We start from the raw sequence: 18,946 nt of genomic DNA, 5'->3' as shown, positions 1-18,946 counted from the left end.
GTATATTAGACTATAAATTATGTAATTCTAAGTTTAAATAACCGATTCAAACTGTTCATTTTGTTGTCCATATTAATATATGTTTTGGAGATCAAAATTTTAGATTTTTTAGAAATTTATTATTATTCTTTTAGATTTATTGAAAATCGCTGATTTCAGATAAATCTGGATCATAAAAAAATAGTAAAATTTTTTCCTAAAATTTAAAATTTGGTCTCCAAACATATATTAATATTGACAACAAGATTAACAGTTTCGATCAGTTATTTAGATCTTTAATCACGTGATTTATAGTCCAATGTATAAAAATGACTATACATTACAAATGTAACGTAGCCCATCTTAATATTACTATATCGGGTAAATTTAGTAAGAAAATAATTTTAAGTCAGATGATTTGAAACAGAAAATAATTTTAAGTCAGATGATTTGAAACCTCGTCCAATCCAAAATGCCATAATTAAGGGTGAAGTGTTGGAAAAAGTAGTTACAGTTCTATGAAATTTTCATTTTCATTTTAATTCTTAAATTTTTTTTTTAATTTTTGCAAAAATTACTCATAAAATAACAATTTATATAAAATTTATTCATCTAATCTCCCCAATCTCAATTTTCCTATTTCTCCCCTAACCATAATATATATAAATTAAGTTAAATAAATATGATTCTCTATGATCCGTTTGATTGTAATCTCAACTACGTACAGAGCCCAACTGGAGAGGTCATCTAAACTAAAAAAACACAAATCTAGCTAGGTTTATAATTGAAGGTAAATATTTGAACAGAGCAGTTTTAACTTTATACAGCTCAGAAACCATATTTTGATTCTATAGTTTCTGCGCTGTGTGAAACCAAAACTGCTCTGTTAGGGATCATTTCTTCCAAACAAGTTATATATATAAAGATTCAATAATGCAAAGTAAAAATAATCCGATCTGGTACGGTGGTACCGGAGTTGTCGAGTCCCAGCAGATATGACAGTGCATGCTTACTATTAGTTTTGATTTAGTAAACGACGCCTCTATTTATTCAAACGGCTGCATTCCTAGCTAGGAATATTAATGACAATTTAAACTGAGGCGGCAAACTTATATGTGGAAGATATATATGATTTTAAAGTTATACAACATGTTTTGATCTTTTCCATTGATTTTGATGTCATGATTCCTGATCAAACAAAAATTGGAATTATGACCTGTGGGTAGTTTCCAGCCACATAACAAACCAACAATTATAATTTCATTCATCTATATATATTCTACAACATATCCCATGCCTCTCCATCCCATCGTTTAAGAAAAGTATTACCTTCATTCATAATTTGAACTTTCAAAAACATATATCTTAATATCTCTTTGGAAACTATGGAGGTAGAAAGGGTGCAAGCCATAGCATCTCGGAGCAATAACCTTGGCATAATACCGCCAGAGTTCATCCGGTCAGAGCATGAGCAACCCGGCATAACGACCTTCAATGGACCAGTACCAGAGCTACCCGTTATAGACCTGGCTAACCCAGACCAGAACCAGCTTACGCGTGAAATGGTCGAAGCGTCATCCGAGTGGGGAATTTTCCAGTTGGTAAATCACGGCATTCCCGAAGAGGTGGTGAAGGAGATGCAGAGGGTCGGAAAAGAATTCTTCGAGCTGGCGCCACAGGATGAGAAGGAGAAGATTGCAAAGAAACCAGGGATGAAAGAGGGATACGGCACGAAGCTGCACAGGGAACCCGAAGGAAAGAAGACATGGGTTGATTTTCTGTATCACAACATCTGGCCACAACAGATTCTTGATTACAGTGTCTGGCCGCAGAGCCCGCCAGAGTACAGGTTTGATACATATTTATGATATTTTATTATATTGTGCATGCACTTGGCCACGCAAAATGAACTCATCATATCAGGTGAAATATGTTAATTTCTTTTCATTAACTGTAATATTGGACTTGACACCTTTAATTTGATCTATGTATATCAGTATAATTAAGTAAACTTTTTCAGCGTAAGTATCATATATAAATTAAACTTCCATGCATAATATTGTCAAATATATATACAATAAATACAATTGTATAGCTAGGCTTCTGGCTAGACGAAGTTATTCAAGTTTTTGTCAATTTTTAACCTTGTCAACCTAGTACACACACGAAAAATAATCTGTAAGGGACTGTAAATTAAGGTGCTTCCTGGCTACCTAAAAAAAAATAAAAAAAATAAAAGAAGAAAAGAAAAGAAAAAAAAATTAGTGTGTTAAAATGCTAGAGAATCTATATCCTAGTAACTCAAATAAGTTTCTAACTAATTGAAAATCACTTTTTAGAAATTAAGTTCTCTAAAGTTTTTAACTCTCATATCTCTGAAATTAATTTAGAGTTTCTATTAAACCATGCTAGTAACAAATTAGAAAGTAGAAATAATTTAAGTCAATTATTTGGTCAGCATATACTTTATAAATAGTTTCTTAATAAGAAACTTTACTGCATAGTTTCTAAATAAAAAAACTCTCTCACATCTCTGAAACTAGATTAAAACTATCACATCAGATTAGAAACTCTAATAATACCAGAGATGTAGATGTGTTGTGCGGGGGACCAAGCTATAGGTTGTTATTGCCAAAAAAAAAACCCCCTGCTGGGGCGTATCTATGTATGGTCTGTATATGAGTTGCTTAGCCACCTCCATGATTTTCAAAAAAATTGATCATATATATATATATATTCAAATTTAATTAAATTTTTATATAATTCAATTCTCTTAATAAATTATCATATATGTGCTTGTAGCCTAGATGTTAGAATTCTAATTTGTTATTATGAATATTTAGATTTAAGTCTTTATTATGCATTTTAAATTTAATCCTTCTGCCGAAAATGTCAACAACAGAACCACAGTTACCTATGAATAACGCCTGCGTCAAAAGAAATTTTTGGACAAGGAAGTTAAGAAATGATCTTGACGTGATATATAAAAAAAAATTTGAGTCCTGTGAATCTCTCTTGTGAGACCTTTTTTAATCTGGCATTGCTATCATGCGATTGGAAAAGAAATAGACCTTTTAATTAGTCAGCAAACAAGATAGACTTTTTTCTTTGGTTGAAAATAATTCCTGCAATTTCACGCAACAAAAAAAAAAAAAAAAAAAAATTCCTGCAATAGGCGCCATTAATTGCTATCATTAATTTTGACTATCGCATCTAATTATTGTATCTCTGGCATCATCTAATTTTACGATAACTATATTTAAATTAATTTAGTTCATCTATAATGTAATGTGGATTACACCTAAATTTACAACCAATTAACAAGCATATTCATATGATAAAATTATAAAAAACAACTTTTATCTTTGGCCCATTTTTTAATATTTACGTACTATCTAGTGAAAGCTTCTTCTTTTTTCTTTTTTTTTCATATGAACCTTTATCAAGGTTTACATTTAACCATATCCAATATATTGCACTGCATTTATAAATTAAGAAAGTAAATTTATATTTATTTAGCATTATTTTAGTCTCATTTTACGGTTATTGATAATATATAGTTAAGGGCTTGACCAGTTGACCCTCATCTTTTTATCAAAAAGAAAATTACGGATGATTGCCATTGGCGTATATATATATATATATATATATATATACACACACACCAAACTTTGAGCACCAGTTTGGCAAAATTATTAATTATTCATAGAAGCACATTTTTCTGTTACAACAGAAAAGCTCATGAAGAGTACAGCAAGTACCTGGTCCCCTTGGTGCATCGCCTCTTTGAGCACCTCTCAATTGGATTAGGTTTAGAGAAAAATGTTTTAAAGGAAGCATCAGGAGGCGAAAACCAGAAATTTCTGCTCAAAATCAACTACTATCCGCCGTGTCCCCGCCCCGACCTTGCCTTAGGTGTTGCAGCACACTCTGACATGTCAACCCTCACCCTTTTGGTGCCTAATGAAGTTCAAGGGTTACAGGTTCTCCAGGACAACCACTGGGTCGACGCCAAGTACATTCCCAATGCGATTATCGTGCATATCGGAGACCAGTTTGAGGTACATAATTGTTTACACAAGTAAAAGTTAATTAATTTCTCCAAACTTGTTAATTAATTTACTATTTTCTTACTTAATTACTATGTTTATTGACAGATATTGAGCAATGGTAAGTACAAGAGCGTATGGCACAGGAGCACGGTGAACAAAGACCAGACCCGCATGTCATGGCCAGTGTTTTGTGAGCCACCAGAGGACCTTGTCATCGGGCCGCTGCCTCAACTTGTCAGCAATGAAAATCCGGCCAAGTACAAAACCAAGAAGTTCAAGGACTATGAGTACTGCAAGCTCAACAAGATTCCTCAATAATTTTAATTAATTGTTAACTATGTTTTCATAGTTCAAATAAACCCTTTGATGGGCATTAATGGTATTGTTTAGTGAAACTAATAAATAAGAAGATAGGAGGTTTTGCTTCTATCAAGCTCAAGTTGTAGCTGGCCTTCACAAACAACCAGTTGTGGTTTATTTTGTAGTGCGAACTTTTTGTCATATTAAAATAAAAATATGGTACTCAATATTTGATTTAGTTCATACAGTAAATAAGGATAGCAAATCTGGCTATTTAATTTTTAATTCATATATGATTTGAAATTTATGCTTAGCACAAATGAAGAGGAGTCTCGTCTCTGTATAAAACTGTAGGCTCAATTTCAACAAACTAAAAACATATTTTATAAAGAATGGATGTGGAAACTAATTATGAAAGTTCTTATTTTAAAAAATCGCAAAAGATTTATTATCAAGCGACAATTCTATCTCAAAAATGATTTTAACGAGCGATAAGACTATGTTCAATTCATATAGCGAAGATATAAACGAGAATCAAACAAATAGTATAGTGACATTTATCCGAGGTTTGGTAGTAATTTATCTGCAAAATCCACATATTTAGATTATGAAATGTCGCATTGTAAAAAATGAGAGCCGGAGTTCTTGTTGATAGTATTTTTTTTTTCAAAAAAAAAAATAGTAGTAAAGATTTCCACTGATTTCATATAGAAATCAAATGTACCTATCCGATATCCAAAATAGATATCAAAATCAGATACAAATAAGTCATGCAGACGTTTCACAATTACATCAACACCTACAATATATCAAGAAAATCAACCTGCAAAGTTGAAGTATTCAAAAGAAACTGCAACCTACTAATAACATATATCAAAATACTCAAAATATCAAAACTAAACTAATTCATCCCAATTAACAACATCCCCTTCATTCAACTCTTCTCTAGATGTTTGATTTTGGGGGTTGCCAACTACATCATCCTGAGTAGAAGTTTTCTCACTGGTTTTCTCTCTTGCTATGGACATCAGAAGGTTTACTATCTGAGCAATGTCCATATTACGTGTTTCTTCCTCTCGAATCTTGTTGATAGTAGTTGATATGGTGATCTCATGAAACTTTTTTTTTTAAACCTTTGCAGAAGTTGTGAAGTCGGATCTCATGAATCTTTACAATTTATTTTTTGAGAAAGAATCTTTGCAATTACATTGGTGATCTGTTTTGTGAAGTGGTTTCCACGAATTAGTTAGGACTCTGAAATTGACTCTTATTCGAAATGAAACCAAAAATTTTATTAATACTATTTCAAAAAAAAAAAATAAACCAAAACACTCCTGAAATTGAGAAATTCTAAAAATACCCGGGCTGCCAATTCAATTTGCGGCTCCATTCTTGGGGGCCACAAATTGAATTGGAGGCTTCTAAAAATCTAAATATTAGTATATTAGAGTGTATTTTTTGGAGGCCTCCAGTTCAATCTGTGGCTCCTATGAATGAAGCCACACATTGAATTGGCTGCTTGAGTGTTTTTAAAATTCTCCAAAAAAATGTGATATTTTTTTTAAAGAATATGGTATAAATAAAAATTTCGGGAAATAAAATTAAACTTACATGAAACGTTACAATTGCTCATACTGAAATATGATTTCCGCCACAACTACATCGAGTCTCAGAACCGAAGCTTCCTGAATACATTTAAAAAAAGTTGATCCGAAAAGATTTGACTGAGCCGTGAAACCTATATATTTTCGGTTTATCTTTTTTTTATCATTTCTTTTTCTTTTTTAAGAAATTTTGAATATATATTAAATTGCAAAATTATATTATTATTTGGATAACTGATGTCAGGACTCAGGACAACATTGAACCTTTAAAAATTTATATCACAACACCGCATAATAACTAACATAAAGGTAAAAGTTACATATCTGATCACAAAAAAAAAACCTACTTTTTATGGATTTTTATTTCGCTCTTAGTACTCGACACGACCATTTTTATTCTTGGTACTTAATTAGCACATGGTAACTTTGCTTTGCGTTACTCTTAATTGCCACTAAAAATTCTTACTATGCATCCTAAAAGTTGTCTTTTTCACCATCTATTTTCGACATTTACAAGGGTATTTTGATGGAAATGAGGTGGCAAGAAGGTATTTATTGCTTCCCTCTCCAGTACACAAAACAGTTGAGCTTTTAATCTTATTTCCCTTCTCCTCTGTACATCGTTAAACACCTTATTCCCTCGAAAGTGAAATGCCTTCTCTCTTTCGTTGCACAATTCAAATGTCGTCTCTTTTTGGTGTAGAATTGTCAAACAACATTCAATATATGTCATCTACAGTCTTGTTAATTTATTTGCTGAAATATGAAAGAGATACATCAAAAATTACACCTATAATTCTTCTAAAGCGTATACAACAAGAATGAGACACTTTTCGCGAGAATAAAAAAATGACTTTTTGCGACGGAGTACCGTCATTGTTTAGCTTTTTCTTTTTGCGACGGTACTTTTTGCGAGGGAGTACCGTCATAAATGTATTTTTCCCTCGCGAAAAGTGTCTACTATATAGGTCTTATTGTGTGTTTGTTGATATTTTTAGTAAATTATGACTATCTATGACTGTAAGATCTCACCAAATTGTCAAATAATATCAAACATATACGCCGAGAATTACATATATATATTCTTCTAGAATGCATTTACAGCGTATTATATGTGTTGTTGATATTTTTTTATGAATTATGACTACATTTCGTCTCAATTTCAAATAACATCCAATATATGTAGGCATTTGCTAAACCCGGAACGGGTAGAACCCGTTTTGCCCGGCCCGTACCCGTTACCCGTGGTACCCGTACCCGTTGCCCGGGTACAAACGGGTAGACGGGTAGACGGGTACGGGTAATAAACGGACCGGACAACCTAATTTGAAAAAAAACCCGTTATACCCGTACCCGTCTACCCGTACCCGCCTACCCGTACCCGCCTACCCGTACCCATCTACCCGCATACCCGTACCCGTTACCCGTACCCATCTACCCGCATACCCGTACCCGTTACCCGTACCCGACCCGTTTCACTTCAAAAAAATTTGAATTTTTTTGAAAAAAAACAGAAAAAAAGGGAAAAACAGAAAAAAAAAAAAAAAAAAAAAACCGGGCGGACCGGACCCGTACCCGGATACCCGGATCCGTACCCGGGATACCCGTACCCGTCAACCCGCAACGGGTACGGGTAATAAACGGGTAGGGTAGTGGTTTTGGGAAAACTACCCGTCTACCCGTTGCGGGTTGTACCCGTACCCGTCCTACCCGTCTACCCGCCCTACCCGTTACCCCTAACGGGTTACCCGGAACGGGTCACGGGTAACCCGTTAGCAAACCACTAAATATATGCACTCTACATACTTGTAAAGTTATTTTTTTTTAAAATAAAAAATATTTTTACATCTAGAATTACACATATAATTTTTACAGAGTGCATTTACGCATATAATTGATGCTGTTTAAAATTCTTCATTGAATTTCTTAAATTATTTCATCGAACACTTAATGTCCTTTAAATCAACAAAGTTTAATAGACCTGCTATTAACAGCAATATGAATGCATTTATAATTTTATGTTTTTAATTAACAATATTTTAAAAATATCCAATGAATAAATATATAAAAATTGATGTACACAGGAATTATTTTTTTAGTATGTAAAATAATGATAAAAATATTATTCTTTGTATGAGAGTTGTGAAGGTGCTTTGAGGGCAATTTTTTTTAATCTTCCATGCTACATCGAGCTCTCTAACTCTTAATTACTACTTTAAGATTCGTACCAAATTGAAATAAACATTTGAGATATCATTTACCTGACTTGGATCGCATAATAGCATCACTCATCCTTGGATATTTGTGCGTATCATCATTCAAAAAGCCGAATAAAGATAATAATCTAAACCTCTACAAGATCCAAGGGCGGACCTAGAATTTTTGTGGGGCTACAAAAAATTATCAAATCGGATTCAAATAGTTTATCAGATTTAAACTCATTCCTAGATAGTAATACCATCAAAAAGACATTTCTGATAGGAACGGATCTAAAACCAATCAAAAGGTGACTAAACCGTCCCTATAATTTTAAAAATTTAGTTATATATGTTGGGTTTCGGGGTAACCAAAACCCGTTTAGGTTTAAGCTGCGGAAAGAACGTAAAACAAAAAATTTACTTCTAACTTAAGCCAAGGATTAAATGGGGTATGTCAAGAAACTTTCCAAGGCGGTCCACCTTCAGTATTCCTTTGGCATCAAAACTCAATTTAATCATTTTACAGATCTACTCCATGATTGATTTCTAAAACTTTAATCTACTTACCAATTAAATAGATTAATATAACATATTTATACCTTGTTTCCAAATCACAGTTGGAATGCAGACCGAGCGAGTAGAGCTACATCACGGGAATGATTCTACTCGGAGCACCAAACGTATGGTGACTCTATAGGTTATCCACCAGGACTAACTAGAGAGCGGTTTATTTCTTTTGCCAGAAATACCGTAAACCTCGGAATTCTGCAAAAACACTATTCACAGAGAAAAAGACGAAAACCTGTAAACACGAATTTTCGGTTACTCAGTTTCACAAATAAGCAAAACTGACATACCGCGAAATTCGGTAAAACACTATTCATCAATCCCGTAAATATACTCCACAACAACCCGCAAGATTATAGGTCAACTACGTATAACTTTCTTTTCTCAACCGAAACACTATTTGGGAGAGAAACCGAGAAAGAGAGAAAATACCGATTCGATTCTGCACGAAACGATACGTGTGAATTAGTGGTTTTTCTCTCTATCCCTCCACCCCTATTTATAGGGTTTAGGGTCGGTTGCCAAAAGACCAAAATGCCCTCCAAGTTCGGCCTATCTACAAGATATGCCATTGAATGGATAAGGATGATGACATGTCATGTGGATAGGATCGATGACGTGTCATCTGGATAGGATCGATGACATGTCATGCAGATAAGGACGAATCTGAAAAGACCCGAATGCCCTCGGCCCGAATACAAATAATATTCGTATAATTATTATGAATAATTATATTTTTTTTTGCGGTTGTTGTTTCGGTAATTTATACAACGTGTCCTGCACATTTATAAATTAACCGGTTAACTTTTATACAACGTGTCATACACGTTTATAAATTAACCAATGTTTTTGCTTGTTATTTTTACATAACATTTATAATTTAATTATAACACGTATAATTAATTATAATCATCTTACTATTGATCATAACCAATTTATAATCAATCACAATAAGATTCTCCGATTAACTCCTATATGGTGTGACCCGATAGGACCTGTGTTATGTTGGTAAATAGAATTAAAACTGTTTTAACTTCTATAATCATGAGAGGCATCTGGCAAAACGCATCATGACCATCCAATTACACAGGTGATGATGTACAGTACAATATCACGATTCAGTAAACAATTTACTTGTGTCAGTTCTTTTGTCACATAGCTATCAGATTAGTTTCAAGGTAGGTGTGTGTCATCCTTGTAAACTTAATCTTTTCTTGATCTTGAGCAGATTATCAAATATGATTACTCTTGTAATTATACCGCGCGCTGATAATCTTACTCTATCAATAGGCCCAGTGATGCTATAGCTCGTATAGAGATACGAGGGACAATAGTACTTTTGGTAAACCATCACTACCTCAGCTAAGCCATGTATACCGAAGAGCTACCGTTATAACTGCATTTTACCGACAGCGTTTGATAACAATCACACATATACATTTCTTAGTAGGAAAGATGAATACCTCATACTTTAGAACTTAACACTGAATGAAAGCATTAATGACACGAACACAATTCCGTATAATGTTTCATTCGGGGTCTGTCAGATATCATGTTCCTGGAACATATATCTATGTGATTAAAATGACAACTCCTTGTCTATGGTCTGTAAAACTTGACCATCATTTAATTCACATACTAACCTTATAGCGGTAATTAGTGTTCCTGCTAATTACCTTGGTCAGTGACCTTTTAAGAGTATATATTATCTATATTATGGAGTTTCACAATTTCAGTCATGAACTCGAAATGATCCATAAATGCAATAATACTCAAGGCAACAAAATGATATTAATCATCCAATTCATGAACAAAGCTTTATATAATCAATTATCGTATTATTGACTTCTAGATTATTACACTAACAATATATACTAAGATTTAATTAAATTTTTTTTAAAAAAACATTTTATATAGTCTAGCCCCCTCATAAAGTAACATATGTTCACTCGTAGTGATAAGAGCTTATGTTGTGTTGAAAAGAGTTTGGGTTCAATTCCCACTAGCCACAATTTGTATATTTTAATTTTGAGCCTCCCTTATCAAGATTTTCTAGTTCCGCCCCTAATTTTTGAGAAATATGTCCTTGTCATGATGTTTACATCTACCCATCTCAGCACAGACAAATTAAAAAACTTAGCCATCAAATTAATATCTATATTATGGACTAGTTTACCTAAGAAGAAGGTAATATATGAATTCTTTTAGAAATTATAAATTAAATTTTCAGAAAAGGTATTGATGGTGGGTTCCACCAAGAACAGGTTGAGGAAATTAGCAGGTTTTGAGTAAATCTGCCGTCAACATATATAGAGTTTAGGAAGCATCTAATTGTTCACAGACTTTTGTCCACCATTTGTCCACATATTTGACTTGCGCGAATACTGTAAAACTACTTCTACATGCTGTATAATAATACAATATATCACATAAAATATATCAGTTAATCACAAAACATCCAGCAACTATTTGAAGTGGTTCCATGATAGTTAAAAAAAGATTGCAACTTGCACAACAGGACAAGAAAATTGTACTTTCGAAAATTACAGTTATCGGAAGTTATTAGCAGTTAGTGTTAGTTATTAACAGTTATTTTCACAAAAAAACGTGATAAAAAGACAAAATTAAATTTTCCGATTATTTTTTTATTCTTTTTTCTTGAATTAATGAACACACAAATAAATCATCAAAATAATGAATACTATAAAATTGACCACTTTAACTATAAAAATAAAATGTACAAACTATAAAATTATAGACATGCAAAATTCACAGATGAAAACGATAAAATAAAATGTCGAAAAATATCAATTTTTAATACTGTAAAAATTTCAAGTTAAACTGTGAAATGAAAAGGTAAAAACTATAAAATTAGCATATGAAAACGATTAAATACATTTTTAAAAAAATATAAATTTTCAATACTGTAAAATTGTGAAACAAAATGTAAAAGCTATAAAATTTCAATAATGTAAAATAAGCATATGAAAAGGATAAAATAAAACTAAAAAAACAAAACATACAACCCACAAACAATCAATATTGTAAAATTGCTAAATCTAAACTATAAATCAATTTCATATATACTGTAAACTTTTTAAATCTAAACATACATCCATCATATGTTCAACAAAACCATAATATTCACCACACACAACATCAGTTTAACACAAACAGTAATATTCACCACAAAATAGCAAACCTAATTATAAAATTCAACATCCAGAATAGCATAAAAAAAATTAAGATAAAATAACTTCTACATTAAAAACCTCATGTATTCATTGTTGGGACGAGTAAGAAGTGTAACGCCATGTAAATCAAAATATTAAATTAAGGTACAACATAAATAGTGTATATAGTTATTTATTCTTCTATGTCATTTTTCTTCTTTCAATTATTTAATTTAATAATTTAACAAATCATCCAAGTTAAACTATCATGACAAGAAACAAATAATTTTGATATAAATCTATGAAATTATATAGCCCATGTGAATATCATTGTTAAAAATTATAAAAAGCCCAGTATAACCCAATTATATATATCGGCCAAGAGTTGCATTCTGTCAAAAGTTACGACTCTAATTTAAAGTAGATAACTTCCCCGAAATAGCACCTCTCCCATTATAAAATAATTGTCGGCAGAATTAAAACCTATTTAGCAGGTCTCTCTCTCCGTAAGAAAAAGAAAATATATCTCTATATAATTTATTCCCTTTTTCCTTCATAACTCCCATAGGAAACCAAGCCGGCTTGTTCAAAGTAAGGTATTTCGATTTGTATATTCAATTAGGGTTTAGTAAGTAGATTAGATAAATTTTTGTATATAGTTAGTCGATAATGATTTCTGAAGATTTGATAGTTTCTGAAAGGTTATTTGTTAATAAGATTTCTTATATTTATTTAATTGATCAAGTCTCTAGATCATGCAATCGGTAGAAATTAAGAATGGTTTTGATTTTCAGAAATATATAGAATTTTATATTATTAAAACGAAAATAAAATTTATATTTCGTATAGTTGTGTTTTATTTATTTTTAATTCCTTCGGAATAAGCCAAAGAAAGAATACTTTTCTTTAGAAGTTTCAATCTTTCTGGTTATTTAGGTGACTGTATAATGACGAATAGATTGATTGATCAATTGATCTCCTGTAACAATACTATTTTCGTACTATCTCCCTATATATATAGATCTTCTTCATGCAAATATTGAATTGATTATTTAATTGGATTCATAATGTAAAGTTTGATAAGGAATATTATTATTCAATTACTTTGATTAAATTACATTTACAACATCGGGGTTTGATAATGGATATGACTTACTGATTATAATTATGTTATTAACATCAGTTGGTTTGAGTTGCCAAAAGTCTATAAGTACGTCCGTGACTTTATTAAATAGTAAATGTTCACCTGTTTAGATGAGAAACATATATAAATAATAATCAGAAATCATGTTTCGTGATCTAGATTCAAGTGTCAAAGTAGGAAGAGACGTAGAGACAACAGTGAACTGCCACACGACAACAGGTACGGGTTTCCTGGACATTGTCAAATTGTTACTTACCGTTTTGTTTGCATTTATTTACTTATGGAATTATTCATGTTGAGTCGAACGATCCATTTGGCTTTGTTTAGAGAATACTAGGATAGGATTATTCGATTGATCAACGGACTTATTGGATGTGTTGTGTTGAGTATGACTTGAGCGTGATTAATGAAACAAATATGGAATGTAATGGATAAGTTAAAGGAAAGGGGCCAATATGCGTTGAACGCATGTTGGAATGTATACATTGGGTCTAGTATTCAACTGGACCCCTCGTTAACGTGACGTTGGTTGGACTTTCCGTCACGGGTCAATATCTTGCGGTGGTTCGAGTCCCCGTTGAGTGTGACAGTCGAACTAGTGGTGGTTCGAGTCCCCCTAGTGAGACACCAATATCTGGGGTGGTTCGAGTCCCCTTGGTGAGGCAAAGAAGATCTAGCGGTGGTTCGAGTCCCCGTCTAGTGGCACGGCCAAGATCTAGTGGGGTTTGAGTCCCCCTGGTGAGGCAGTTAAAAACTTGAAAGATAAATTAAGAAGTGTGTGTGTGTGTGCCCGCGTGTGTGTGTGTTTTAAATATTCATTAGTAAGATCGCATATAAGGATATAATTTTAATATCCTGTTTGTACTAATAAGTGAATTTGACAAATTTTGGGACTGGAACTAAATCCCGTACTGAGAGACTGTTCGATCTCTCACCCGTTCCACTTTTATGTGGGTTCCAGGAAATGATGAGGCCAACATGGAGCACGAATAGGAGGAATGCGGATGAGAAGGTCAACGAGCAGATGGCTCAAGTATCTTTTTATTTTCTTTTTAGTTGAATTTTAATTCTCTCTTTGAAAGTGGATACATTGACTAACATGGCAATTATCGGTTTGTTTGCCCTGTTTGTCTTGATCTCATGTTGAATTTATGTTATGTGCTTGAACTACTTGTGATATTTAAAAGACTTTGTTTTACTTGTAAATGTTGCATGAGTATTTATTATTGGTAATGTATGTGATGTGCACACGCCTTACGTATAAATACGTGACGGGTTGTCTCGGGGTGTGACAAGAAGCCTCGTCACAAGAACCACACGTTATTTCGAAATATTGTCCTGCATACAAATAAAATAAACAATGTAACAAATTGGATTTATTACAAATCAGAACTACAAAATAAACTTACAAGTGTTTTACCTATGTGAAATTCAAGCAAAATAAGATAACTGATGTATCATATAAAATTAACTAATGTATCCTACGTACCTTCAAAATCAATCAAGCAAAATAACTTATGTGTCATATAAAATTAACTAATGTATACTATATAGGTGATAAAAATAAAACAATCCAGTAAAATAACTTATCTAATCAATGAAATTAACGGATGTATCCTATAAAATTAACTGATGTATCTAATGTATGTGCAAAATAAATCCTGTAAAATAATTGATATAACCAATATAGTTAACTAATGTTTCATATAAAATAATAGATGTATCTTATAACATTGACAGATGTATCCTGCACAATTAAGTTATTTATCCTATGTAACTGCAAATTAACTTATCTAATCAATGAAATTAACGGATGTATCCTATAAAATTAATTGATGTATCTTATGTATGTGCAAAATAACTCCTGTAAAGTAACTGATATAACCAATATAGTTAACTGATGTTTCCTATAAAATAACAGATGTATCTTATAACATTGACATGTGTATCCTATACATTGACTGATGTTTCCGTATCGAAGTGCGTTTCAAGCTGTATTGGATAGTTTCAACACGTATTGGCAACCGTATCATGTGGTTAAGGATATGCTAGCTCACCCGATACCCCAGCTGGCGTATCCGATACGTATCTATGCCATATCGGGCATGTAACGGTATCAGATACATATCCAACACGGGTACGGAACCTAATATGAAGTATCCGGGTAACATAGCTCAGAAGTAAAAAAATAATTTATACACCAATAAAATAGAGTAAATTTTTTCTTTTATTATAACCTGGTAACATATATCTTGTAAATATGAAGAGGTTGCAATGAAATAACACCCATTGCATTTTTTAGCATCTCAATTGCATGATATTTAGAACTATTTCAACCAACTGCAAAATACTCTACATATCCTGTAAAACTGTGAACTATATCATGTAAAACACTCTACATATCATGTAAAACTGTAAACTATATCATGTACAATTGTGAACTATATACTGCAAAGCTATAAACATCAGTAATAATAGATATTGTCAAATGGTACATATATCATATAAAACTGTGAACTATATCCTATAAAATACTCTATATAACATTTGAACCTAATTTATGTATCATGTAAAATATTGCATAGATCTTGTAAATCTATTTTTAAAAAATTATTTGAACCACTTGATAATTATGAAATAGCTAGCAACATTATAGTCCAGTAATAATTATCTAGATTGCCACATTATGGGAAGAAATAAATCTGGAGATGAGAAAAGCAAACATTATCTAGATTGCCACGTGCTAGGAATACCTTTATCCTCCTGCTTCAATCAAATCTTCTTCAAAATGATCGTCTCAATATAATCTTATCATTATACCACGCCATATATATGTTTATTCTCCGATCTTCTAGTACTTTCTCGTACTAAAAGCAAAACCTATTTAGCGAGATAGATAGAAGAGTTAAATGGATCGCATAATAAAATAGATCTGTGTTTTTGTTAATCAAGAAAGAGCCGATCTAGATCGCTAATTGAAAAAATAGAAAGAGCCTAGAAAGATTGCCAATTTTAAAAAATTAACGGAGAAGAGAGAGAGAGAGAGTCGGGAACAATTTAGCGTAAAGAGATTAGCGAATACAAATCGAATACAAGGCTCAATCGCTAAAAATGATTTGTGTACCAAACGTTAACAAAATTGTATACCAGAGATTAGCGATTTGTGTTCGCTAAAAACAATTTGTGTACCCCGTTGCGGCCATCGCTGTTGAAGCAGAAGAGGAGATTGAGAGAGAGAGGGGGGCGCTGTTAGAGGAAAAAAAATAGAGAGAGGCGGAGGATTGAAAGAAAGAGATATCTGATTTATAAAAGAAAAGTGGAGTCCGTTAAAATTAGTTAAACGGAGAGTGGATAAGGTATGTGGACAAAACGTGGACAAATATCTGTAGATGAAAACCTTTTGAAAAACATTGAAACCGCATTATTAGTGTTGTCCTAGAAACCTGTGGTTCGAAGCCATCAATTTTCCGAAGGAAAAATAGATCATTTCCTTTTCCAAAAAATTAAATTTTATATTTCTTAAAAAAATCTACCCATCAACACAGACAAACAAGTGACAGAGACAAAGAAACTTAACTATCTCTCAATATCTATATATAATATATATGTGGACTATGGAGTTTACCTCATAACAAGGTAATACTGTCCTTTTGAATCATTTGTTGGCTTCTTAAATTGTACACAGCGACTCATGGGATCCAGATCTAACAGATGGGACCGAGTGTGTATCCTAAAATATCTCAACTTTTGCGACGTGTACGGTGCCTATTTGCGGATAGCATAGGGGCCAGTATTATTTGTGCTTTGAGATTCATGCAGAACGTATTTGAATGGTTGAGATTTTCCAAAAAGACACCCAAGTTTGAGATATCTCAGAGGATGGGAATTCAATGGCGACCCATGACGAATTCGTATCCTCTGAGATATCTCAAACTTTGCGTGACTTTATGAAAAACCCCAACCGTTTAAATGGATTATGCACGAATCTCAAAACACAAATAATACTGACCCCTACATCACCTCCGAATAGGCACCGGACACGTCGGTCACGCAAAAATTGAGATATCTCAGAGGATACGCACTCACCCATGACTCCATGAGAGACTTCATTTGACTAGTCTAGACTCTAGAGTTGTGCTGACTACATGACAAAGCAAAGGATTCTGTATCTTATTAGATATTTTAAATTTTCTGTTTATCTAAAATAGAGCTAATTTTTTTTAATGCACTAGTCAATAATCTTTGAAATTTGTGCATAAAATTTTTTAACAATCCGGATTTTCCACAGATCTAACCTTTTAAAATAAATTTTAAAACAAAATAAAGCAAACATGTCTATTGACCTTTTAAAATAAAGTGAATATATATGCCAATCACCAAATTCAAATCTCATCATAATTTTTATTGCCTTGTTTGATTTTTATTATTTTTTTATCTCTATTACATGTCATTTAAAATATAACTTTTAAAAATAAATGATTTTAACAAGCGATAAGATATTTATCCGAGGTTTGGTAGTAAATTAGGTGCAAAATCCACATATTTAGATTATGAAATGTCACATAGTAAAAAATGAGATCCGGAGTTCTTGTTGATAGTAGTTGATATGGTGATCTCATGAATCTTTACAATTTCTTTTTTGAGAAAGAATCTTTGTAATTGTGTTGGCGATCTGTTTTGTAAAGTGGTTTCCATTAATAAGTTAGGACTCTGAAATAGATACTTATTCAACGATCTGTTTTGTAAAGTGGTTTCCATGAATAAGTTAGGACTCTAAAATAGACTTTTATTTCAACGATTTGTTTTGTGAAGTGGTTTCCACAAATAAGTTAAGACTCTGAAATAACTCTTATTTGAAGTGAAATCGAAATTTTTATTAATACCATTCAAAAAAAACAAAACAAATCAAAACACTATTGAAATTGAGAATTCTAAAAATATCCTGGTTGCTAATTCAATCTGCGTCCCCATGCGGTCTCATTCTTGGGGAGACCGCAGATTGAATTAGAGGCCTCCTAAAAATCTAAATATCAGTATATTACAGTGCATTTTTGAATTTTTGGGAGGCCTTTATTTCAATCTGCGACCCCTTAAGAATAGGACCACATATTGAATTGGCGGTCCAGGTATTTTGAAAATTCTCCAAAAAACGTGATTTTTTTGTTTATATTTCAGGAAATGAAATTGAAGTTACATGAAACGTAACAATGACTCATTCTGAAATATGATTTCCGCCACAAATACATCGAATCTCAAAACCGAAGCTTCCTGAATACATTTAAAAGTGAAAACAACACTAGAATCAAACTTGATTTTGCAAAACTGACATCTCACCCAACCCGGAATTACCTTTTTCAAGAAATAAAAGGACTTCTGGTAACTACCGGCAGCACATGGGCGTCGTCTAACTTAAACCCACAAAAATAAAAATAAAAAAACCTTCAAACGTGTATTTGTAAAAGTGATCCGATAAACTGCAAAAAAAAAAAAAAAAAAAAAAAAGGTTGATCCGAAAGCTATATATTTTCGGTTTATCTTTTTTTTTTATCATTTCTTTTTCTTTTTCTTTTTCTTTTTTAAGAAATTATGAATATATGCTAAATTTAAAATTCTATTATTATTTGCAAAACTGATGTCAGGACTCATGACAACATTTAACCTTTAAAAATTTATATCACAACACCGCATATATGAATCTTTTGACAAGCCTTTTAATCCCTTTTGCACTTAATCAATCAATGTCCTAAATTAAGAGGACTTTTCTTATATCAATGAATTGTCAGGAACACTGATTCCTGACCTTCAAAAAAAATAAGAGGACTTTTTAATATTTACAACACAACAGTCTCTTTATGGTTAAAGCAGATCATATGGAAAAATTGAAGAACACACACATGTACACCCACATGTATATATATTCTAACTTCTC

General features: G+C 32.3%; 1 protein-coding gene across 1 annotated transcript; it reads left to right on the top strand.

The window, feature by feature from the left end:
- The first annotated feature begins 1,282 nt into the window (after positions 1-1,282).
- On the top strand, positions 1,283-4,560 carry LOC144553164 (flavonol synthase 1-like). The gene is made up of 3 exons (XM_078301266.1): positions 1,283-1,828; positions 3,713-4,040; positions 4,137-4,560. Exons 1-3 carry the CDS (start codon positions 1,365-1,367, stop codon positions 4,347-4,349), a joined length of 1,005 nt encoding a protein of 334 aa, XP_078157392.1. The 5' UTR covers positions 1,283-1,364; the 3' UTR covers positions 4,350-4,560.
- The last annotated feature ends 14,386 nt before the right edge of the window (positions 4,561-18,946 follow it).

Source organism: Carex rostrata, chromosome 4, assembly GCF_964058835.1.
Source record: "Carex rostrata chromosome 4, lpCarRost1.2, whole genome shotgun sequence".
NCBI lineage: Eukaryota > Viridiplantae > Streptophyta > Magnoliopsida > Poales > Cyperaceae > Carex > Carex rostrata.
The sequence above is the reverse complement of the archived record's forward strand: the minus strand, read 5'-3'. Positions and strand labels throughout refer to the sequence as shown.

Excerpts from the sequence above, each read along its gene's own strand:
- LOC144553164 (XM_078301266.1), top strand. The coding sequence starts at position 1,365 with ATGGAGGTAGAAAGGGTGCAAGCCATAGCATCTCGGAGCAATAACCTT. Across the intron at positions 1,829-3,712 it reads CAGAGCCCGCCAGAGTACAG|AAAAGCTCATGAAGAGTACA; the intron begins GTTTGATACATA and ends CTGTTACAACAG. Across the intron at positions 4,041-4,136 it reads ATATCGGAGACCAGTTTGAG|ATATTGAGCAATGGTAAGTA; the intron begins GTACATAATTGT and ends GTTTATTGACAG.